The sequence below is a fragment of the Somniosus microcephalus genome, unplaced genomic scaffold (genome assembly GCF_052327205.1).
Source record: "Somniosus microcephalus isolate GS21.2 unplaced genomic scaffold, FLI_Smic_1.0 unresolved_chr4, whole genome shotgun sequence".
Taxonomy (NCBI): Eukaryota; Metazoa; Chordata; class Chondrichthyes; order Squaliformes; family Somniosidae; genus Somniosus; species Somniosus microcephalus.
The window spans coordinates 34,348,972-34,374,411 of record NW_028225182.1 but is presented as its reverse complement, the minus strand read 5'-3'; the positions used below and the strand labels follow the sequence as shown (position 1 = coordinate 34,374,411).

Sequence of the window (25,440 nt, the reverse complement as noted above, 5' to 3'; positions counted from 1 at the left end):
GTATCTCACGATCAACACGCATAGAGGCTTGTACCGGTATAATAGACTGGTTTTTGGAGTGGCATCGGCTCCAGCAATTTGGCAGAGGGCCATGGAGCAGGTATTACAGGGAATTCCAGGCACACAATGTTACCTGGACAATATTCTGATTACAGGAGATGATGACGAGGAACACCTTGCAAATTTGGAACTGGTGCTCACCAGATTGAAAGAATATGGACTTCGAGTTAATCGCCAGAAATGTGAGTTCTTTCAGAAGCGGATCTCGTACTGTGGTCATGTCATTGACCAGGAGGGGCTTCATAAGTCTCCTGACAAGATCGAAGCTGTTGTGAAGGCTCCCGCTCCGGATAATGTATCCCAGTTGAGGTCGTTCCTAGGGTTGATTAATTATTACCATAAGTTTCTGCCAAATTTATCCATGGTGCTGCACCCGCTGAACGCTCTTTTGCAGAAGGGAGTACCATGGAAGTGGAGCGAGGACTGTAAGAGGGCCTTTCGCAAAAGCAAGGCATTGATCACCTCAGAGGAAGTGTTGACTCACTTCAACCCAACGCTGCCTATTTGTTTGGCTTGTGATGCTTCTCCATATGGTATTGGGGCAGTACTCTCACACAAGTTGCCAAATGGCCTGGAGAGGCCAGTTGCGTTCACATCCAGATCACTGAGCGCAACTATGCTCAGATAGATAGGGAGGCTCTCAGCCTTGTGTGGGGAGTAAAGAAGTTTAATCATTACCTGCAAGGCCAAAAGTTTACGCTTCTGACAGACCACCAGCCGTTGGTATCCATTTTTAACCCTAAGAAGGGTGTTTCGGTGATGACAGCACAGAGACTCCAGAGATGGTCCCTTTTCCTAGGGGCACATCAATATCAGATCGAATTCAAAGGTACAAAGCAGCATGGTAATGCTGATGGGCTGTCGCGCCTGCCACTACCTACAGAGGAGGAGGCACCGACGTTTGACCCTGTTAAGTTATTTCACTCGACCATCATCGAATGTTTACCAGTCACCAATGCAAGTATTGAAAGAGAAACCAGGAACGACCCGACACTGTCCCGGGTCTACGAAGTGACAGTGAAGGGATGGCCAGCACATGGTGATCCACTGTTACTGGCATTCTCAGCAAGACGAGAACAGCTGTCCGTCTGTCAAGGAACATTGATGTATGGAACAAGGGTGATTATTCCTCCTAAGTTAAGAGAGAGAGTTCTAAAGGAACTGCATGAAGGTCATCTGGGGGGAGTCAAGATGAAAAGCCTTGTTAGGGCTTATGTGTGGTGGCCGGGTATCGACCAACAGATAGAGGATCTGACGAAAAGCTGCTCAGGGTGCCAAAAAGTGCAAAATGCACCTCCGATTGCACCGCTGCATCCATGGGAATGGCCTTCAACCCCATGGCAACGTGTACATATTGACTTTGCTGGTCCATTCATGGACTCCATGTTTTTAATTGCGGTGGACGCACATTCTAAATGGCCAGAAGTGATTAAGATGACTACCACTACCTCGGAAAAGACGATCGCGGTGCTAAGAACGATATTTGCAAGAAATGGATTGCCAGAACAAATATGTTCAGACAACGGACCGCAGTTCGTGTCAGAAGAATTCCAGAAATTCATGAAGAAGAATGGGGTGAAACATTATACCTCTGCCCCATATCATCCGGCTACAAACGGGTTGGCCGAGAGATTTGTACAAACGTTCAAAAAAGCAATAAAGGCCATGAGCGAAGATCAGATTCCACTACAACACAAGGTGGACAAATTCCTACTGGCATATCGAAACGCCACTCATGCAGTGACAAACCAAAGTCCTGCCATGATGTTCTATAACAGGAGGTTGCGGTCCAGGTTGGACTTGTTAAAACCAAATGTGCGGAGGGAAGTTGAAAACAAACAGTTCCAGCATATAAATAACAAGACCACTCAGAGTTTCGAAATAGGACAGCCAGTGTTAGCCCGGGACTATAAAAACGAGAAATGGCAATCTGGAACAATTCGGGCCAGACAAGGACCCCTGATGTACATGGTAGATATTGGTGAAAATGTAATACGGCGTCATGCTGACCAACTGGTAGAATTGAGAACAAGGGTCGAACCCAGGGTTACGGCAGAGACAACCGTGGAAGAAGTTAGTGAACCTGAAGCATCTACCTCAGAAGTGAATGTACCTGAGGATGATGTCCAATCCATAAGAGATCAACTAGATGAGTCACCCCAGCAACGAGAATCAGAGACCCCTGAAAGGCGTTATCCAACTCGAATCAGGAGGCCTCCTCAGAGACTGAATCTTTGAACTGTTTTGCATGAAGTTGTAGATATATATATCTATATGTTATTATGTTATGTTAAATGGGGATATAAATGTTAAGCTAAAAAGGGAGGATTGTGGTGTATGTAACCTGTTCCACCTTAAGAGAACTACCTTAAGAGATGTACTACTTTCTCTTGGCTGCTGTATACTGTAATACCGGTGGTGACCACACCGGACTGTAATACCGGTGGTGACCACACCGGTATATAAACGTTGTGTAGGGATTTGCTGGGCAGTTCAGCCCTGACCTCCGAATAGTAAAGACTTGTTAAAGTTATTCTTGTGGTCTGTGTCCAGTGATTTATAATAAGCATAACTGGGACACACAGACTTAACACCCCTCATTTTAACACTCTGATATACTCCACATCCCTCACTGTAACACTCTCTGATATACCCCACACCCCTCACTGTAACACTCTCTGATATGCCCCACACCCCTCACTGTAACACCCTCTGATATACCCCACACCCCTCACTGTAACACTCTCTGATATACCCCACACCCCTCACTCTGTAACACTCTCTGATATACCCCACACCCCTCACTCTGTAACACTCTCTGATATGCCCCACACCCCTCACTGTAACACTCTCTGATATAACCCACACCCCTCACTGTAACACTCTCTGATAAACCCCACACCCCTCACTGTAACACTCTGAAATACCCCACACCCCTCACTGTAACACTCTCTGATATTCCCCACACCCCTCACTGTAACACTCTCTGATATACCCCACAGCCCTCCCTGCAACACTCTCTGATATACCCCACACCCCTCAGTGTAACACTCCCTGATATATCCCACACACCTCACTGTAACACTCTCTGATATACCCCATCCCCTCACTGTAACACCCTCTGATATACCCCACACCCCTCACTGTAACACTCTCTGATATACCCCACACCACTCACTGTAACGCTCTCTGATATACCCCACACCCCTCACTGTAACACAATCTGATATACCCCACACCCCTCGCTGTAACACTCTCTGATATACCCCACACCCCTCGCTGTAACACTCTCTGATATACCCCACACCCCTCACTGTAACACTCTCTGATATACTCCACACCCCTCACTGTAACACTCTCTTATATACCCAACACGACTCACTGTAACTCTGATATACCCCACACCCCTCATGTTAACACTCTCTCATATACCCCACACCCCTCACTGTAACACTCTCTGATATACCCCATATCCCTCACTGTAACACTCTCTGATATACTCCACACCACTCACTGTTACACTCTCTGATATACCCCACACCCCTCATTGTAACACTCTCTGATATACCCCACACCCCTCACTGTAACACTCTCTGATATACCCCACACCCCTCACTGTAACACTCTCTGATATATCCCACACCCCTCTCTGTAACACTCTCTGATATACCCCACACCCCTCACTGTAACACTCTCGGAGACACAACACCCCTCACTGTATCACTCACTGTAAGTATACCCAGAACCAGGGGTCGCAGTCTAAGGATAAGGGGTAAGCCATTTAGGACAGAAATGAGGAGGAATTTCTTCACCCAGCAATTGGTGAACCTGTGGAATTCTCTACCACAGAAGGCAGTAGAGGCCAATTCATTAAATATATTCAAGAAGGAGTTGGATATATTTCTTAAGGCTAAAGGGATCAAAGGATATGGGGAGAAAGCAGGGACAGGGTACTGAATCTGGATGATCAGCCATGATCTCATTGAATGGCAGAGCAGGCTCGACGGGCCGAATGGCCTACTCCTGCTCCTATCTTCAATGTTTCTATGTCTATGTAACACTCTGAAATACCCCACACCCCTCACTGTAACACCCTGATATACCCCACACCCCTCACTGTAACACTCTGATATACCCCACACGCCTCACTGTAACACTTTCTGATATACCCCACACGCCTCACTGTAACACTCTCTGATATACCCCACACCCCTCACTGTAACACTCTGATATACTCCACACCCCTCACTGTAACACTCTGATATACCCCACAGCCCTCACTGTAACACTCTGATATACCCCACACCCCTCACTGTAACACTCTCTGATATACCCCACACCCCTCACTGTAACACTCTCTGATATACCCCACACCCCTCACTGTAACACTCTGATATACCCCACAGCCCTCACTGTAACACTCTCTGATATACCCCACACCCCTCACTGTAACACTCTCTGATATACCCCACACCCCTCACTGTAACACTCTCTGATATACCCCACACCCCTCACTGTAACACTCTGATATACCCCACAGCCCTCACTGTAACACTCTCTGATATACCCCACACCCCTCACTGTAACACTCTCTGATATACCCCACAGCCCTCACTGTAACACTCTGATATACCCCACACCCCTCACTGTAACACATGGATATACCCCACACCCCTCAGTGAAACACACTGATATAGAGCACAGCACATTGGTCCAATTGTGCTTTGAACTCTAACCCCTCACCTCACCTGAAGGCCAAGCTTGGGTTCGACTGCTCATGGCCAATGTCTCGGGCAATCGAAACAGTCATGTCACTGGGTCAAAATCCTGGAACTCCCTCCCTAACAGCACTGTGTGTGTACCTTCACCACACGGACTGCAGCGTTTCAAGATGGCGGCTCACCGACAGCTTACCAAGGGCAATTAGGGATGGGCACTAAATGCTGGCCTTGCCAGCGACGCCCACATCCCATAAACGAAACAAAAAAGTCATAGTGATGTAGGAACAGGAGGAGGCCATTTAGACCCTCGAGCCTGTTCCGCCTTTCACCGAGATCATGGCTGATCTGTGACCTAAATCCATGGGGGGGAAAATTCAGTTGCTTTGCGCCTCCCGTTAGTGCCCTAAGAGGGCGCTAATGGGTGCAAAGCAACTAGCGTCCAGACGCGGCGATGTTTGCGCCGCTCGCGAAAGTGACCAGACATTTTGCGGCAGCGCTAAACACTACCGCCACAATCTCCTGCGCCTGCAGATCGTGACGTCAGTCGAGCGTGCAACGCCCCGGTAGTACCCCGGACCGGATATTGAGTGGCGCCCCCTGCATTATCACCTGCCGCTAGCAACGACAGGTTGAGGGGAGCGTTTTGCAGTTGGGAAGGGACTGGGGGAGCGCTGTTTAAAGGCCACCGCTTCCTGACTTTTTTTGTTGGCGTCATTTTTGCACCGCGCATTCTGAGAGAGAGAGAGAGACTTCTGGAGAGATTGAACGCAGTGTGAAGGAGTTTTGGGTACTGAGCAGCACTTTGCAGGTTCATTTTGATTTGACCGTCCTTGCATCGATTTAGAAGAGACTGTGGGGGCTGCACTCTGAGCTCTTTCCCCGGGCCTCTCCATTGTTCTTTCCAGCAGAATTGATGTACAGGCTGAGATTCAAGGCTGCAATGAGCAGGGTGTGGATGGAGAGCAAGATCGACCCTCCCCTTTAAGAACTGGCCGGCGCCAGTGTGTCTGTGTTCCATTGCTGACTGACATCGCAGGAGCTTCGCCAACGCTGTGAGGTAGCGCCTCGCTCCTCGGCGTTAGCGCCTTAAGAGAGGTGTGTAGCGCCTGATTTAGCGCTCCAATCACCTCCAGGGGCGATAGGAGGGAAGTTTGCAGTCGGAGGCGATAATTAGTGCCAGGCGCTAAACTTTGTGCCCGGCCAATAATTGCGCTCCAAACGGGGCGACACCGAATATCCCCCATTACATCCCTTAATACTTTTGGTCTCAGATTTAAAATTAACAATTGGCTTTGCATTAACTGTCGTTTGCGGAAGAGAGTTCCAAACTTCTACCACCCTTTGTGTGTAGAAGTGTTTTCTAACCTCACTCCTGAAATGTCTGGCTCTAATTTATAGACTATGCCCCCTAGTCCTAGACTCCCCAACCAGCGGAAATAGTTTCTCTCTATCTACCTTAACTGTTCCCCTTGATATCTTGAAAACTTCGATCAAATCACCCCTTAACCTTCTCAATTCCAGGGAATCCAACCCTAGTTTGTGTAAAATAACAACAGAAAATGCTGGAACAACTCAGCAGGCCAGGCAACATCCGTGGAGAGAGAAATAGAGTCAATGTTTCAGGTCGAAACCCTTCGTCAGGACTGAAAAAACACAGGAAATGAAACAGATTAAAAGGCCAGTTTGGGGGCTGGGAAATGGGGATGAGAGAACAAGAGAGAAGTGAAGAGGCATTAAGAGGTATTCAAAACCAGATGAGATGGTGATCGGACTAGTGGAGACAAAAGACGGCTCAGATTAGGTGTGAAATGCGCTGTCAGAATGGGAGACAGCTGCCATGTGGGAGAGAGAAAAAAAGGGGGAAGGACACAAAACAAAGGTGTGGATAAAAAATATATGTAAAAATGTAATGGGGGCCGAGGTTATGATCTGAAATTGTTGAACTCTATGTTGAGTCCGGAAGGCTGTAAAGTGCCTAATCGAAAGATGAGGTGCTGTTCCTCGAGCTTACGCTGGGTTTCCGTGGAGCAATGCAAGAGCCCGAGTACGGTGAGGTCTGAGTGGGAATGGGGCGGTGAATTAAAGTGACAGGCGACCGGAAGCTCGGGGTCACCCTTACGGACTGAACGGAGGTGTTCCGCAAAGCGGTCGCCCAATCTGCGTTTGGTCTCCCCAATGTAGAGGAGACCGCATCGTGAGCAGCGAATGCAGTATACTAGATTGCGAGAAGTACAAGTAAATCGCTGTTTCACCTGGAAGGGGTGTTTGGGGCCCTGGACAGTGGGCAGGGTGGAGGTATAAGGGCAGGTGTTACATCTCCTGCGCTTGCACGGGAAGGTGCCGGGCGAAGGGGAAGGGGTGCTGGGGTGATAGAGGAGCGGACTAGGGTGTCTCAGAGGGAGCGGTCCCTACGGAATGCTGAAAGGGGAGGGGAGGGGAAGATGCATTTGCTGGTGGGATCACGTTGGAGGTGGCGGAAATGGCAGAGGATGATCCGTTGAATGTGGAGGCTGGTGGGGTGAAAGGTGAGGACAAGGGGAACCCTATCATGGTTCCTGGAGGGAGGGGCAGGGGTGAGGGCAGAAGTGCAGGAGATAGAACGGACACGGTCGAGGGCCGTGTCAACCATGGTAGAGGGGAATCCTCGGTTGAGGAAAAAGGGAGACATGTCGGAAGCACTGGTGTGGAAGGTGGCATCGTCGGAGCAGATGCGGCGGAGACAGAGAAACTGGGAGAATGGGATAGAGTCCTTACAGGAGGCGGGGTGGGAGGAAGTGTAGTCCAGGTAGCTGTGGGAGTCAGTGGGCTTGTAGTGAATATTAGTCGATAACCTATCCCCAGAGATGGAGACGGAGAAGTCGAGGAAGGGAAGGGAAAAGTCGGAGATGGACCATGTGAAGGTGAGGGAAGGGTGGAAATTGGAGGCAAAGTGAATGAAATTGTCTAGATCAGGGCGAAGGCAGGAAACGGCACCGATACAGTCATCAATGTACCTAGTTTGTGTAATCGTTCCTGGTAACTTAACCCTTGAAGCCGGGTATCATTCTAGTAAATCTGCGCTGCACTCCCTCCAAGGCTAATCTATCCTTCCTATGGTGTGGTGTCCAGAACTGCTCACAGTACTGCAGGTGTGGTCTAACCAGGGTTTTGTGTAGCTGCAGCCTAACATCTACCCCCTTGTATTCTAGTCCTCTAAAAGAAACACTTGCATTTATATAGCATTTTTCACGACCACCGGACATCCCAAAAGCACTTTACAGCCAATTAACTACTTTTTTTGAAGTGTAGTCACTGATGTAATGTAGCAATCGCGGCAGCCAATTTGCACACAGCAAGCTCCCACAAACAGCAATGTGATAATGACGAGATCATCTGTTTTTTTACTGTTGATTGCGGGATAAATATTGGCCCCAGGATATAACTCCCCTGCTCTTCTTCGAAATAGTGGCTGTGGGATCTTTTGTGTACGTCTGAGAGAGCAGACGGGGCCTCGGTTTAACGTCTCATCCGAAAGACGGCACCTCTGACAGTGCGGCACTCCCTCAGTACTGGCACTGGGAGCGTTAGCCTGGATTATGTGCTCAAGTCTCTGGAGTTGGGCTCGAACCTACAACCTTGGTGACTCAGAGGTGAGAGAGAGAGCGACCCACTGATCCACAGCAAACACCAGATATATAGCCTCTTTGATAATTTTCTGTCTCATTATAATTGCTCTCGAAAGTTAGTGAAAGTGGTTTTAGTGATATTGCAGGCGCAGAGAGTGGGACGGAGGCTGGGAATAAGATGACTTGATCTGATGGGGCAGTTGGAAGGCTGCGAGCAAGCTCAGGGGGACCCGAGGCGTCAGAGAATATTTGTCTTTCTTTATAAAACTGGACATGGCACTTCTGTGAAAGCAGCCTCCCACTCGCCTCCTGAGGGGAAAGAGAGAGAGCTTGTGTTACATTTTGTACTGTGTTGCATGAGGAGGGGCTGCTGGTGTCAGAGGCAGACTTTATAATGTGACGGGATCGGAGCAGTCTGTTCAGTCTGTGAACTCTCCAGTCGCCGAGAGGGGAAACAGCTGTAGCTACTGCGGCTGGCAAAAAGCTCGGCTACCCAGGAACGGAAGGAGAAATACCCATCTAAAAATGGCTGGCTTCTGCCTCCTTCTCCTCGCCTTGCTCTTCCCGCTCGTGGCCGCTTACGCCTTCAGGAAAAACGACAACTTCCTGCTCTACCCGGACCCGTTCGAAGACAGCCGTGGGGAGGAAGGTGAGAATCGCTTTGCGCGTCCCTCCACACCCCCCCCAACGCCGCGACAGAAGGGGACCTTGAGGCTCCGGGCAACCGGGCCGCCCTCAAGGGGGGGCGGTCAGATGTCGGAGTGAGCAGGAGGAGAGCAAGGGTCGGTCGTCGTTGGGTGGGGTTGGGTCCGTGGGGGAGGTGACGCCACGCTTGGGTTTTCAAAGGCTGTAGCGGACAAGGGGAGGCTGTGGGGGTGGGGGTGGGTGGGCAAGAGGCACAGAGGGAGGGGAGGAGGATCGCGGCTCTGAGCTGCTGGAAGCGATGGAGTTCAAGTGGGAGATGGCGGGGTGATTTCAGCCCGGAAAACGCGGCGCAGGAGAATGGGTCTTGGGTCGGCGGGGCCGGGATATGTGGTTTAGAGGAAAATCCAGGGGCGCACTGACTCAGAGAGAGGGAGATGGAGGGAGGGTAGGGGGAGAGAGAAAGGGAGGGGGGAGTGAGGGAAAGAGGGGAAGAGGGAGGGGAGAAAGAAGGATATAGATAGAGAAAGAGAGATGGGGAGCAAGGGGAGTGACTGCTTACTGATCTGATCTCAGTGACTGTTTATTCAGCAGGGTAAGGATCACTCACTGTGTAACTGTACAGAGTCACTGTTTATTCAGCAGGGTAAAGGTTACTCCCAGTGTAACTGTACAGAGTCACAGTTTATTCAGCAGGGTAAGGGTCGCTCACTGTGTAATTGTACAGAGTCACTGTTTATTCAGCAGGGGAAGGATCACTCACTGTAAATGTACAGAGTCACTGTTTATTCAGCAGGGTAAGGGTCACTCACTGTGTAACTGTAGAGAGTCACTGTTTATTCAGCAGGGTAAGGATCACTCACTGTGTAAATGTACAGAGTCACTGTTTATTCAGCAGGGTAAGGATCACTCCCAGTGTAACTGTACAGAGTCACTCTTTATTCAGCAGGGTAAGGATCACTCACTGTGTAACTGTACAGAGTCACTGTTTATGCAGCAGGGAAAGGATCACTCCCAGTGTAACTGTACAGAGTCACTGTTTATTCAGCAGGGTAAGGATCACTCCCGGTGTAACTGTACAGAGTCACTGTTTATTCAGCAGGGTAAGGATCACTGACTGTAACTGTACAGAGTCACTGTTTATTCAGCAGGGTAAGGGTCACTCACTGTGTAATTGTACAGAGTCACTGTTTATTCAGCAGGGTAAGGATCACTCACTGTAAATGTACAGAGTCACTGTTTATTCAGCAGGGTAAGGATCACTCATTGTAACTGTGCAGAGTCACTGTTTATTCAGCAGGGAAAGGATCACTCACTGTGTAACTGTACAGAGTCACTGTTTATTCAGCAGGGAAAGGGTTACTCCTAGTGTAACTGTACAGAGTCACTGTTTATTCAGCAGGGTAAGGATCACTCACTGTGTAACTATACAGAGTCACTGTTTATTCAGCAGGGAAAGGATCACTCCCAGTGTAACTGTACAGAGTCACTGTTTATTCAACAGGGTAAGGATCACTCCCAGTGTAACTGTACAGAGTCACTGTTTATTCAGCAGGGTAAGGATCACTCCCAGTGTAATTGTACAGAGTCACTGTTTATTCAGTAGGGTAAGGATCACTCCCAGTGCAACTGTACAGAGTCACTGTTTATTCAGCAGGATAAGCGGGCTTTAGAGGGAACAAGAGATGGAAAAGGACAGAGGATCACTGATCTAATGAGTGAGGGAGAGTGAGGGCTGTGATGGGAGAGATAGAAGGGAGAGATATAGGGAGAGAAGGGAGTGATTCAGGGAGAGAGGGTGACAGAGAAGAGAGAGAAAGAAGGTGACGGATAGAAAGAGAACGATGTGGTGAATAACTGGTTAATGATCTGATCACTTTGACTGTTTATTCAGCAGGGTAAGGATCACTCATTATGTAACTGTACAGAGTCACTGTTTATTCAGCAGGGTAAGGGTCCCACACTGTGTAACTGTACAGAGTCACTGTTTATTCAGCAGGGTAAGGGTCACTCACTGTGTAACTGTACAGAGTCACTGTTTATTCAGCAGGGTCAGGATCACTCACAGTGTAACTGCACAGAGTCACTGTTTATTCAGCAGGGTAAGTGTTATTCCCTGTGTAACTGTACAGAGTCACTGTTTATTCATCAGGGTATGGATTACTCCCAGTGTAACTGTACAGAGTCACTGTTTATTCAGCAGGGTAATGATCACTCCCAGTATAACTGTACAGAGTCACCGGTTATTCAGCAGGGTAAGGATCACTCACTGTGTAACTGTACAGAGTCACTGCTGATTCAGCAGGGTACGGATCACTCACTGTGTAACTGTACAGAGTCACTGTTTATTCAGCAGGGTAAGGATCACTCACTGTGTAACTGTACAGAGTCACTGTTTATTCAGCAGGATAAGGATCACTCCCAATGTAACTGTACAGAGTCACTTTTTATTCAGCAGGGTAAGGATCACTCACTGTGTAACTGTACAGAGTCACGGTTTATTCAGCAGTGTCAGGATCACTCCCAGTGTAACTGTACAGAGTCACTGTTTATTCAGCAGGGTAAGGATCACTCCCAGTGTAACTGTACAGAGTCACTGTTTATTCAGCAGGGTAAGGATCACTCCCAGTGTAACTGTACAGAGTCACTGTTTATTCAGCAGGGTAAGGTTCACTCCCTGTGTAACTGTACAGAGTCACTGTTTATTCAGCAGGGTAAGGATCACTCCCAGTGTAACTGTACAGAGTCACTGTTTATTCAGCAGGGTAAGGATCACTCCCAGTGTAACTGTACAGAGTCACTGTTTATTCAGCAGGGTAAGGATCACTCCCAGTGTAACTGTACAGAGTCACTGTTTATTCAGCAGGGTAAGGATCACTCCCAGTGTAACTGTACAGAGTCACTGTTTATTCAGCAGGGTAAGGATCACTCCCAGTGTAATTGTACAGAGTCACTGTTTTTTCAGCAGGGTAAGGATCACTCTCAGTGTAATTGTACAGAGTCACTGTTTATTCAGCAGGGTAAGGGTCACTCACTGTGTAACTGTACAGAGTCACTGTTTATTCAGCAGGATAAGGATCACTCACTGTATAACTTTACAGAGTCAGTGTTTATTCAGCAGGGTAAGGATCACTCACTGTGTAACTGTACAGAGTCACTGTTTATTCAGCAGGATAAGCAGGCTTTAGAGGGAACAAAAGATGGAAAAGGACAGAGGAGCACTGATCTAATGAGCGAGGGAGAGTGAGGGCTGTGATGGGAGAGATAGAAGGGAGAGATATAGGGAGAGAAGGGAGTGATTGAGGGAGAGAGGGTCACAGAGAAGAGCGAGAAAGAAGGTGACGGATAGAAAGAGAAAGATGTGGTGAATAACTGGTTAATGATCTGATCACTTTGACTGTTTATTCAGCAGGGTAAGGATCACTCATTATGTAACTGTACAGAGTCACTGTTTATTCAGCAGGGTAAGGGTCCGACACTGTGTAACTGTACAGAGTAACTGTTTATTCAGCAGGGTAAGGATCACTCACTGTGTAACTGTACAGAGTCACTGTTTATTCAGCAGGTTAAGGATCACTCACTGTGTAACTGTGCAGAGTCACTGTTTATTCAGCAGGGTAAGGGTCACTCCCAGTGTAACTGTACAGAGTCACTGTTTATTCAGCAGGGTCAGGATCACTCACAGTGTAACTGTACAGAGTCACTGTTTATTCAGCAGGGTAAGTGTTATTCCCTGTGTAACTGTACAGAGTCACTGTTTATTCAGCAGGGTAAGGATTACTCCCAGTGTAACTGTACAGAGTCACTGTTTATTCAGCAGGGTAAGGATCACTCACTGTGTAACTGTGCAGAGTCACTGTTTATTCAGCACGTTAAGGGTTACTCACAGTTTAACTGTACAGAGTCACTGTTTATTCAGCAGGGTAAGAGTTACTCACTGTGTAACTGTACAGAGTCACTGTTTATTCAGCAGGGTAAGGGTTACTCGCAGTGTAACTGTACAGAGTCACTGTTTATTCAGCAGGGTAAGGATCACTCACTGTGTAACTGTGCAGAGTCACTGTTTATTCAGCACGGTAAGGGTTACTCACAGTTTAACTGTACAGAGTCACTGTTTATTCAGCAGGGTAAGGATCACTCACTGTGTAACTGTGCAGCGTCACTGTTTATTCAGCAGGGTAAGGATCACTCCCAGTGTAACTGTACAGAGTCACTGTTTATTCAGCAGGGTAAGGATCACTCACTGTGTAACTGTACAGTGTCACTGTTTATTCAGCAGGGTAAGGGTCACTCACTGTGTAACTGTACAGAGTCACTGTTTATTCACCAGGGTAAGCATACTTTAGAGGGAACAAGAGATAGAAAAGGACAGAGGAGCACTGATCTTGTGAGTGAGGGAGAGAGAGGGCTGCGAGGGGAGAGAGAGAAGGGAGAGATATATGGAGAGAAGGGAGTGATTGAGGGAAGGAGGATGACAGGGAAGGGAGAGAAAGAAGGTGATGTATAGAAAGAGAGAGATGTGGTGAATAACTGGTTAATGAACTGATCAATTTGACTGTTTATTCAGCAGGGTAAGGATCACTCCCATTTTAAATGTACAGAGTCAGTGTTTATTCAGCAGGGTAAGGATCACTCCCAGTGTAACTGTACAAAGTCACTGTTTATTCAGCAGAGTAAGGATCACTCACAGTGTAACTGTGAAGAGTCACTGTTTATTCAGCAGGCTAAGGATCACTCACTGTGTAACTGTACAGAGTCACTGTTTATTTAGCAGAGTAAGGATCACTCCCAGTGTAACTGTATAGAGTCACTGTTTATTCAGCAGGGTAAGGATCACTCCCAGTGTAACTGTACAGTGTCACTGTTTATTCAGCAGGGTTAGGGTTACTCCCAGTGTAACTGTACAGAGTCACGATAGCAAAATACTGCAGATGTTGGAAATCCGAAATAACAACAGAAAATGCTGGAAAAACTCAGCAGGTCAGGCAACATCCATGGAGAGAAATTTGAGTTGACGTTTCGGGTCGAACCCTTCTTCAAAACTGGAAAGAAAAGAAACTAGATCGAAATCAGGGCTGCGATCGGACAAAAGAATAAAAGAAACAAAAGAAGTAAAAGAGGTTAGCAGCTAGACGAGATGGTCATAGGCTGAGATTAGGTGTAAAGTGTACTGGCAGGGCAAGAGATAGCTGCCAGGTGTGAGAGACCTGATCAAACACGAGAAGGGAAACTGAAAGTAATGAAGATGAACAAGGTTGAAGAGCCAAACGGAGATCCCGTCGAAGAGAAGAGCAGAACTTCTTCAAGGTAGGCATTCCTAGAAGAGGTGTGGCAGTGAACCAAACACTAGTACGATAGCAAAATACTGCAGATGTTGGAAATCTGAAATAACAACAGAAAATGCTGGAAAAACTCAGCAGGTCAGGCAACATCCGTGGAGAGAAATTTGAGTTGACGTTTCGGGTCGAACCCTTCTTCAAAACTGGAAAGAAAAGAAACAAAATCGAAGGCAGGGCTGCGATCGGACAAAAGAATAAAAGAAACAAAAGAAGTAAAAGAGATTTGAAGCTAGACGAGATGGTAATAGGCTGAGATTAGGTGTAAAGTGTACTGGCAGGGCAAGAGATAGCTGCCAGGTGTGAGAGTCCTGATCAAACAAGAGAAGGGAAACTGAAAGTAATGAAGATGAACAAGGTTGAAGAGTACAGAGTCACTGTTTATTCAGCAGGGTAAGGATCACTCACTGTGTAACTGTACAGAGTCACTGTTTATTCAGCAGGGTAAGGATCACTCACTGTGTAACTGTACAGAGTCACTGTTTATTCAGCAGGATAAGGGTCACTCCCAGTGTAACTGTACAGAGTCACTGTTTATTCAGCAGGGTAAGGATCACTCACTGTGTAACTACAGAGTCACTGTTTATTCAGCAGGGTAAGGATCACTCCCAGTGTAACTGTACAGAGTCACTGTTTATTCAACAGGGAAAGGGTTACTCCCAGTGTAACTGTGCAGAGTCACTGTTTATTCAGCAGGGAAAGGGTTACTCCCAGTGTAACTGTAACAGAGTCACTGTTTATTCAGCAGGGAAAGGATCACTCCCAGTGTAACTGTACAAAGCACTCTCTTTTCAGCAGGTTAAGGATCACTCACTCTGTAACTGTACAGAGTCACTGTTTATTCAGCAGGGTAAGGGTCACTCACTGTGTAACTGTACAGAGTCACTGGCCTAGAAATTTACTGGCCTTAGCGCCACTTTTGAGGCGCTAGAGGGCCTAGCGCCGAAGTTATGGCCAGTTTAGAAATTGACAGGGGCCCTAAATTGGCGTTAGGCCGGTAGCGCTGCGCCGCACCGATGACGTCATTGGTGTGCGCAGCGTCCCGGTTGCCATGGTAACCCGCCCGAACTCGGAAATTGAGTTGCGGCCGCCTCGCCCGTGGCAGCCGCAAGCAACGTTCTGGCAGAGGTGCCTTCCAGAACTTTGCGCCGGCGCATTAAAGGCCCCGCGGCGGCCGGCCGCTTTCCCGCCGGCCGTCTGGCCGCAGCTCCCTCCCCGGACTTCCCCCCCCACGCCCCCCGGAACAGAAGCAAGCCCGGCACTTGTCCGAGGTGCCGGGCTCATTTTTAAAAAGATTATCGCGGGCCGCGGCCGGGTGCAGGCAGCTCCTCCTTAACGGAAGGAGGAGGCCTGCACTTCCCGAGCCTGCCGCACCGCAGCGGGCGCCGCAGCGCTGGAATAGCGCCGCAATGCAGCGCGTGGCGCCAGTTTTGAGGCGCTGAGACCCCTCAGTAGCGCCAGCAGCCGTTTGGGCGCGGCGCTACTGAATTTTTGGCGCGCGCAGGGGGACTTAGCGCCGGCACTAACTTCCGGCGCTAAAGCCCTCGCTGCGCCAAAACCGAATTTCTAGGCCACTGTTTATTCAGCAGGGAAATGATCACTCCCAGTGTAACTGTACAGAGTCACTGTTTATTCAGCAGGGTAAGGGTCACACACTGTGTAACTGTACAGAGTCACTGTTTATTCAGCAGGGTAAGGGTCACTCACTGTGTAACTGTACAGAGTCACTGTTTATTCAGCAGGGTAAGGATCACTCACTGTGTAGCTGTACAGAGTCACTGTTTATTCAGCAGGGTATGGGTTTTCTGTTTCCCATTTGCAAAATAGTGCCCTCACTGTACAAATGTGGCATTTCGATTGCCTCTCTGAGCGAGACTGAGGATCTAGGTGGGCCGTTTACAGGGATAGTTATTAATAGTAAATTGGGCAGTGCCTGCGTGAAAGAAATGCATTCACAGTCTCATTAATGTGGTGAGCAGATCCCTCCCCTCCCCCGGTCAATGATGTGGGGTGGGGGGGGGGGTGGTGGTGGTAGCAGTGGCGGGGGGGGGGGCTTGAGCTTTTCAATCACTCTTGCCCCTACTGCCAGTGACTGAATGCGCACATGGGACCCTAAGAGCAGAGAGAGAGTTTCACACATCAGTCCACATGTGATAGGTCCGTGAGCGGACCGCCCAGCCCAGCCCCTGACAGCTTGTTTTAACCACATCTAGAGGCGATCTGTTTCTATTTGTCATATTCCCTGACGGAATGCTTTAGTATTGTCAGAAGAAGCTGGTATGAGACCCGAGAGATAATTCATGGTTGCGTTTACTGACCGCAGGATTAACAGTAACTAGCTATTGCTCCCCCGATGGGGAAATGTACTGGAGCAGCGAGGCGAACCCAGGAATTGGCAAATGTCACAGAGGGGCAGTTGGGGGGAGGGGGGCTGGGGAGGGCTCGGGGGGGGGGTTCCTTCTGGAGCTAGTCACAGGAATGGGGCAGTGTCGAGGGAGCTTTACTCTGTATCTAACCCGTGCTGTACCCGCCCTGGGAGTGTTTGATGGGACAGTGTAGAGGGAGCTTTACTCTGTATCTAACCCATGCTGTACCCGCCCTGGGAGTGTTTGATGGGACAGTGTAGAGGGAGCTTTACTCTGTATCTAACCCATGCTGTACCTGCCCTGGGAGTGTTTGATGGGTCAGTGCAGAGGGAGCTTTACTCTGTATCTAATCCGTGCTGTACCTGCCCTGGGAGTGTTTGATGGGACAGTGTAGAGGGAGCTTTACTCTGTATCTAACCCATGCTGTACCTGCCCTGGGAGTGTTTGATGGGACAGTGTAGTGTGGGCTTTACTCTGTATTTAACCCATGCTGTACCTGCCTAATTATAATTTTCTGTAATTAAGTTTTAAGTACCGTACTGATAATGGTAGTTCTTCTTAGTGAGACAGAGTCAGATAGAAGTAGAGGTATATGGGGAAGAGGAGAGTAAATAAATGAGACTGAGAGAGGGAGAGACAGAATCAAAGAGAGGAGAATGTCAGAGAACGGGAAGGAGGGGGTGAAAGACAGGAATAGAGAGAAAGAGGTATAAATAGTAAGGGAGAGAGGGGGAGAAAAACAAGAGAGAGAGAGAAACAAGGAATCAAAAAGATGAGAAGGGAACGAGAAACGGAAAGAAAATGGGGAAGAGAGAGACAGAATGAGAGAGGAAGGGAATTCAGTGCTGTTTACATAAGAACATAAGACGTAGGAGCAGGAGAAGGTCATTCGGCCCCTCGAGCCTGCTCCGCCATTCAATATGATCATGGCTGATCTAATCTTGCCTCAACTCCACTTTCCCGCCCGCTCCCCATAACTCTTCACTCGCTTACCTTTCAAAAATCTGTCTATCTCCACCTTAAATATATTCAATGACTCCGCCTCCACAGCTCTCTGGGGCAGAGAATTCCAAAGATTCACAGCCCACTGAGAGAAGAAATTCCTCCTCATTTCCGAAATTATTCTGAAATTACGCCCCCCACTTCTAGATTCCCCCACTAGGGGAAACATCCTCTCAGCATCTACCCTGTCAAGCCCCTTCAGAATCTTATATGTTTCAATAAGATCCCCTCTCATTTTTCTAAACTCCAATGAGTATAGGCCCAACCTGCTCAACCTTTCCTCATAAAACAACCCCCTCATCTCCGGAATCAACCTCGTGAACCTTCTCTGAACTGCCTCCAATGCAAGTATATCCTTCCTTAAATAAGGAGACCAAAACTATACGCAGTACTCCAGGTGCGGTCTCACCAACACCCTGTACAGTTGTAACAGGACTTCCCTACTTTTATACTCCATTCCCCTTGCAATAAAGGCCAACATTCCCTTTGCCTTCCTAATTACTTGCTGTACCTGCATGCTAACTTTTTGTGATTCACGTACAAGGACCCCGAGGTCTCTCTGTACCTCAGCATTTTGTAATCTCTCTCCATTTAAATAATAATTTGCTTTTTTATTTTTCCTAGCAAAGTGGTTAACCTCGCATTTTCCCACATTAAACTCCATCTGCCAGCTTTTTGCCCACTCACTTAGCCCTATCTATATCCCTGTGGAGATTCTTTGCGTCCTCCACACAACTTGCTTTCCCACCTATCTTTGTATCATCAGCAAACTTGGCTACATTACACTCAGTCCCTTCATCCAAGCTATTAATATAGATTGTAAATAGTTGAGGTCCCAGCACTGATCCCTGTGGCACCCCGCTAGTTACAGTTTGCCAACCTGAAAATGATTGCATGATTGTGTAAAGAGAGGAAAGAGGGAAGGTAAACAGAGGGGAAAGATAAGTAGAAAGAAAAGGGAAAGAGAGACGGAATGAGAGGGAGCGAGGGGTGAGAAACCGGTCTTGCGTTGAGCCTGGGTTCAGAGCCAGTCCTCGGGGTGAAGTGTCGGTGTTCTGTTGCTGCAGCAGTTCCATGCTCCTGTTTTACGACCCTGTCGTCTCACTCACACAGATGAGAGCTGCCCGTGCCGCAAGGGCCTCTCTCACTGGGACAAGGCCTTCGTGATGTTGGAAGACTCGCAGATGCGGCAGAACATGCTGCTGCACGCCGTCGATGAGACCCTGGCCGGCGAGCTCAAGGCGATGCGCTCCGAGGTGCGCCGGGCCCTGGCCAGGTCCGCCGCCGGCCGCCCGCCGGACGGTACTCTCGCCCGCCTCGCCAAGCTGTGGGAGCTGAGGCACGAGGGCGCGGCCAAGCGGGAGCAGGAGGACGCCAAGAAGCTGCAGGAGGTCTTCCTGCTGGTGCTGGGCCTCCACGACAGGCTGGGGGCGCTGGAGGAGAAGCTGGAGAGGCCGGGAGCAACCGGGCCCCCGCCAGGCTCTGATGGCGAGCGGGACCAGTGCCCAGGCCTGACTGAGGAGCTGCAGCAAGCTAGAGCCGAACTGGGCACCTTGAGGGCTCGGGAACCTACCCAACACTCGGGGACGCCAACTGAGGCTCCTCCCGCAGGTAAGAGAGGCCATAGATCACCGGTTGACCATAATCACAGAACGTACCACAGAGTCTCCATCTCGCTCGGTCATTCAGAGAATCACATAGAACTTACAGCACAGAAACAGCCATTCGGCCCAACTGGTCCGTGCCGGTGTTTATGCTCCACACCAGCCTCCTCCCGCCCCTATTTCATCTCGCCCTATCAGCATCTCCTTCTATTCCTTTCTCCCTCATGTGCTTATCAGGGACTTGAGCACATAAATAAAACTAGGCTGTGATGCTCCCAGTGCCAGTACTGAGGGAGTGCTGCACTGTCGGAGGTGCCGTCTTTCAGATGAGACGTTAAACCGAGGCCCCGTCTGCTCTCTCGGGTGGATGTAAAAGATCCCAAGGCACTATTTCGAAGACGAGCAGGGGAGGAGTTCTCCCCAGTGTCCGGGGGCCAATATTTATCCCTCAATCAACACCACTAAAAATAGATGATCTGGTCATTATCACATTGCTGTTTGTGGGAGCTTGCTGTGCGCAAATTGACTGCCGCGTTTCCCACATTACAACAGTGACTACACTCCCAAAAGTACTTTGTTGGCTGTAAAGCACTTTGAGACATCTAGTGGTCGTGAAAGGCGCTATATAAATGCATGTCTTTCTTTCTTTTATCGAGCTTCCCCTTAAATGCATCTATGCTATTCTTCTCAAGTCCCTGTGGTGGCGAGTTCCACATTCTCGCCACTCTCTGGGTAAAGAAGTTTCTCCTGAATTCCCCATTGGATTTATTGGTGATTATCTTATATTGGTCTCCTCCACAAGTGGAAACATCTTCTCTACGTCTACCCTATCGAAACCCCTTCATAATCTTAAAGGCCTCTATAAGAACATAAGATAAGAACATAAGAAATAGGAGCAGGAGTAGGCCAATCGGCCCCTCGAGCCTGCTCCGCCATTCAATAAGATCATGGCTGATCTGATCCTAACCGCCAATCCACTATCACAGAACCATCTCCTGAATCTAACAGAATTAGACACACGAAATAGGAGCAGGATCAGGCTACACGGCCCCTGGGCCCGCTCCGCTACCCACAGGGCCATGACCGATCCGAACCTAGACTCATGTCCAAATTCCTGCCCACTCCCCGTAACCCTTAATTCCCTTTACTTCTAGGAAACTGTCTATTTCTGTTTTAAATTTATGTAATGATGTAGCTTCTACAGCTTTTTGGGGCAGCATATTCCATGGACCTACCACCCTCTGAGTGAAGTAGTTCCTCCTCATCTCAGTTTTGAAAGAGCAGCCCCTTATTCTAAGACTATGCCCCCTAGTTCTAGTTTCACCCATCATCGGGAACATCTTCCCCGCATCCACCCGATCCAACCCCTTCACAATCTTATATGTTTCAATAAGATCGCCTCTCATTCTTCTGAACTCCAATGAGTAGAGTCCCAATCTACTCAACCTCTCCTCATATGTCCATCCCCTCATCCCCGGGATTAACCGAGTGAACCTTCTTTGTACTGACTCGAGAGCAAGTATGTCCTTTCTTAAGTATGGACACCAAACCTGTATGCAGTATTCCAGGTGCGGTCTCACCAATACCTTGTACAACTGAAGCAATACCTCCCTATTTTTATATTCTATCCCCCTAGCAATGAAAGCCAACATTCCATTGGCCTTCTTAATCACTTGCTGCACCTGCATACTAACCTTTTGAGTTTCGTGCACCAGGACCCCCAGATCCCTTTGTACTTCAGTACTATCGGGTCACCCCTCAGCCTTCTCTTTTCCAGAGACACGAGCCACAGTCTGTTCAGTCTTTCCTGATAGTTATGAACCTCTCACTTCTGTTCTTGTAAATCTTTTTTGCACCATCACCATTCAAATGATCAGTTTCAGTGAGCACTAAATTGCTGTACTATCTACATTGCTTAAATCAAATGAGTAGAGAATTCAGTTGTTTTTGAGCGCAAAAAATGACGTTTACGATTTATCGCATCTTCTCGTAGGGTCCTAGTTATATGCTCTTACCTTTCTATAGGGTAGCGCTCAGTCCTCAGTCGAAGGGGTCTTATAATCAGGACCCCTTTTAAAAGAGGAATTTTGACAGAACATTAAGATCCTTGCAAGCGGAGGAGGTGTAACACCTGCCCCTATACCTCCCCCCTCCCCACTGTCCAGGGCCCCAAACACCCCTTCCAGGTGAAACAGCGATTTACTTGTACTTCTCGCAATGTAGTATACTGTATTCGCTGCTCACGATGCGGTCTCCTCTACATTGGGGAGACCAAACGCAGATTGGGTGACCGCTTTGCGGAACACCTCCGTTCAGTCCGTAAGGGTGACCCCGAGCTTCCGGTCGCCTGTCATTTCAATTCACCACTCCATTCCCACTCGGACCTCACCGTCCTTGGCCTCTTGTACTGTTCCATGGAAGCTCAACGTAAACTCGAGGAACAGCACCTCATCTTCCGATTAGGCACTCTGCAGCCTTCCGGTCTCAATATCGAGTTCAACAATTTCAGATCATAACCTCGGCCCCTATTTCATTTTTACTTATATTTTTCCACTCCTTTCCTCCCCCCCCCCTTTCCTTTTGTTTCTCTCTCACACCTGGCAGCTATCTTTTGCCCTGCCAGTACACTTTACACCTAATCCCAGCCTATTACCATCTCGTCTAGCTTCTAATCTCTTTTACTTCTTTTGGTTCTTTTATTCTTTTGTCCGATCGCAGCCCTGCCTTCGATCTAGTTCCTTTTCTCTCCAGCTTTGAAGAAGGGTCAAACCCGAAACGTCAACTCAAATTTCTCTCCACGGATGTTGCCTGACCTGCTGAGTTTTTCCAGCATTTTCTGTTGTTATTAAGATCCTTGGGTTGTGCTGGTCGATTGAGAAGAATAATCAGAAACGGAAGGAACGAATTCACTTATACAGCGTCTTTCACGACCTCACAAAGCACTTTACAGCCAATTAAGTACTTTTTTTGAAGTGTAGTCCCTGTTGTGATGTAGGAAACGCAGCAGCCAATTTGCGCACAGCAAGCTCCCACAGACAGCAATGTGATAATGACCAGATAATCTGTTTTAGTGATGTTGGTTGAGGGATAAATATTGGCCCCAGGACACCAGGGAGAATTCCCCTGCTCTTCTTCCAATAGTGTCATGGGATCAAAGAGACGGCACCTCCGACAGTGCAGCATTCCCTCAGTACTAGGCATTGGGTGTGTGTCAGCCTGGATCTTGTGCTCAAATCTCTGGAGTGGGACTCTGAACTCACAACCTTCTGACTCAGAGGCAAGAGTGCGACCAACTGAGCCACAGCTGACACCTTTAACATCGCTCTGTATTGCAACCTTGTCGCTAGTTTGTCGGATGGAGCAGGCTCGAGGGGCCAAGTAGCCTATTCCTGCTCCTATTTCTTATGAGGCCACTATGGTCAGTTATTTGGTTCTTTGAGTGTCCCTCCAGTCCTCCAAAACTAGAAATGTACTTCCTCAACAACAACAACTTGCAGTTATACGGCGCCTTTAACGTAGTAAAACACCCCAAGGCGCTTCACAGGAGCGATTATCAAACAAAATTTGACACCGAGCCACATAAGGAGATATCAGGACAGGTGACCAAAAGCTTGGTCAAAGAGGGAGGTTTCAAGGAGCGTCTTAAAGGACGAGGGAGAGGCGGAGAGGTTTCGGGAGGGAATTCCAGAGCTTAGGGCCCAGGCAGCTGAAGGCACGGCCGCCAATGGTGGAGCGATTAAAATCGGGGCTGCGTGAGAGGCTAAAATTGGAGGAGCGCAGAGATCTCGGAGGGGTTACATAAGAACATAAGCAACAGGAGCAGGAGTAGGCCAATCGGCCCCTCGAGCCTGCTCCGCCATTCAATAAGATCATGGCTGATCTGATCCTAACCTCAAATCTACTTTCACTCTCCATCCCACCCGAACCCATGTGATCTCCCGGGAGAGGCGAAAAACCAGGTAAAAAACCCAATGGCCAATTTGGGAGAAAAAATCTGGGAAATTCCTCTCCGACCCATCTAGGCGATCGAAACTCGTCCAGGAGATCACTCTGTCCCTGTATTTCCTGCAGTACTTACCTTCTGTAAGAGGTGATCTCCACCCCAGCCAGGAACAGGCCCAATTTACTCTTTAAGGACTCCTAGCTGGCAGCCTGTTCCCGAGGTCTCCACTAATCCCTGTGAATAGAACCATCTCCTGAAATCTAACACAGAATTAGAACACAAGAAGTAGGAGCAGGACCAGGCTACACGGCCCCTGGGCCCGCTCCGCCACCCACAGGGCCATGACTGATCCGAACCTAGACTCATGTCCAATTTCCTGCCCACTCCCCATAACCCTTAATTCCCTTTACTTCTAGGAAACTGTCTATTTCTGTTTTAAATTTATGTAATGATGTAGCTTCTACAGCTTTTTGGGGCAGCATATTCCATGGACCTACCACCCTCTGAGTGAAGTAGTTCCTCCTCATCTCAGTTTTGAAAGAGCAGCCCCTTATTCTAAGACTATGCCCCCTAGTTCTAGTTTCACCCATCATCGGGAACATCTTCCCCGCATCCACCCGATCCAACCCCTTCACAATCTTATATGTTTCAATAAGATCGCTTCTCATTCTTCTGAACTCCCCTCATCCCCGGGATTAACCGAGTGAACCTTCTTTGTACTGACTCGAGAGCAAGTATGTCCTTTCTTAAGTATGGACACCAAAACTGTACGCAGTATTCCAGGTGCGGTCTCACCAATACCTTGTACAACTGAAGCAATACCTCCCTATTTTTATATTCTATCCCCCTAGCAATGAAAGCCAACATTCCATTGGCCTTCTTAATCACTTGCTGCACCTGCATACTAACTTTTTGAGTTTCGTGCACCAGGACCCCCAGATCCCTTTGTACTTCAGTACTTTCCAGTTTCTTGCCATTAAGATAATAACTTGCTCTATGATTTTTCCTGCCGAAGTGCATAACCTCACACTTTCCAGTATTGTATTCCATCTGCCAAATCTCTGCCCACTTACTTAGCCTGTCTATGTCCCCTTGCAGGTTTTTTATGTCCTCCTCACTCACTACTTTCCCTCCCATCTTAGTATCATCTGCAAACTTTGATATGTTACACTCAGTCCCCTCCTCCAAATCGTTAATATAGGTTGTAAAGAGTTGGGGACCCAGCACTGACCCCTGCGGAACACCACTAGTTACTGATTGCCAGTCTGAGAATTAACCATTTATCCCAACTCTCTGCCTTCTGTTAGATAGCCAATCCTCTATCCATGCCAGAATATTACCCCCAATCCCGTGATTTTTTATCTTAAGCAATAATCTTTTGTGTGGCACCTTGTCAAATGCCTTTTGGAAGTCTAAATACACTACGTCCACTGGTTCCCCTTTATCCACTCTATATGTTACTTCCTCAAAGAACTCCAGCAAATTTGTCAAACATGACTTCCCCTTCATAAAACCATGCTGACTTTGTCCTATTAAATTATGATTATCCAAATGTCCTGCTACTGTCTCCTTAATAATGGACTCCAAAATTTTACCTACACCGGTCTATAGTTTCCAGCCTTCTGTCTACTGCCCTTTTTAAATAAGGGCGTTACATTAGCAGTTTTCCAGTCTGCCGGAACCTTTGCCGAGTCCAGGTAGTTTTGGAAAATTATTACCAATGCATCCACAATCCCTACCGCCACTTCCCTCAAGACCCTAGGATGTAAGCCATCAGGTCCAGGTGATTTATCCGCCTTGAGTCCCATTATTTTACCGAGTACCACTTCCTTAGTGATTTTGATCGTGTTTAGCTCCTCCCCCCCTTTAGCCCCCTGTTTGTCCAGTGTTGGGATATTCTTAGTGTCTTCTACTGTAAAGACTGATATAAAATATTCATTCAGTGTTTTTGCCATCTCCATATTTCCCACCATTAATTTCCCGGTCTCATCCTCTAAGGGACCAACATTTACTTTAGCCACCCTTTTTCTTTTTATATAACTATAAAAACTCTTACTATCTGTTTTTATATTTTTTGCTCATTTACTTTCATAATCTATCTTCCCTTTCTTAATCAATCTTTTTGTTATTTTTTGCTGTCTTTTAAAGTTTTCCCAATCCT

At 48.0% G+C, this 25,440-nt stretch overlaps 1 protein-coding gene across 1 annotated transcript in view; it reads left to right on the top strand.

Annotated features, from left to right (window-relative positions):
• Nucleotides 1–8,733: 8,733 nt before the first annotated feature.
• LOC147090500 (pentraxin-related protein PTX3-like) overlaps nt 8,734–25,440 on the top strand; it is a 47,474-nt gene continuing 30,767 nt past the window's right edge. Inside the window, exons 1-2 of the mRNA XM_085977267.1 lie at nt 8,734–9,035; nt 18,846–19,343. Coding sequence (XP_085833393.1) covers nt 8,912–9,035; nt 18,846–19,343 — 622 coding nt within the window. The 5' untranslated portion in view covers nt 8,734–8,911. The remainder of the gene's footprint in view (nt 9,036–18,845; nt 19,344–25,440) is intronic.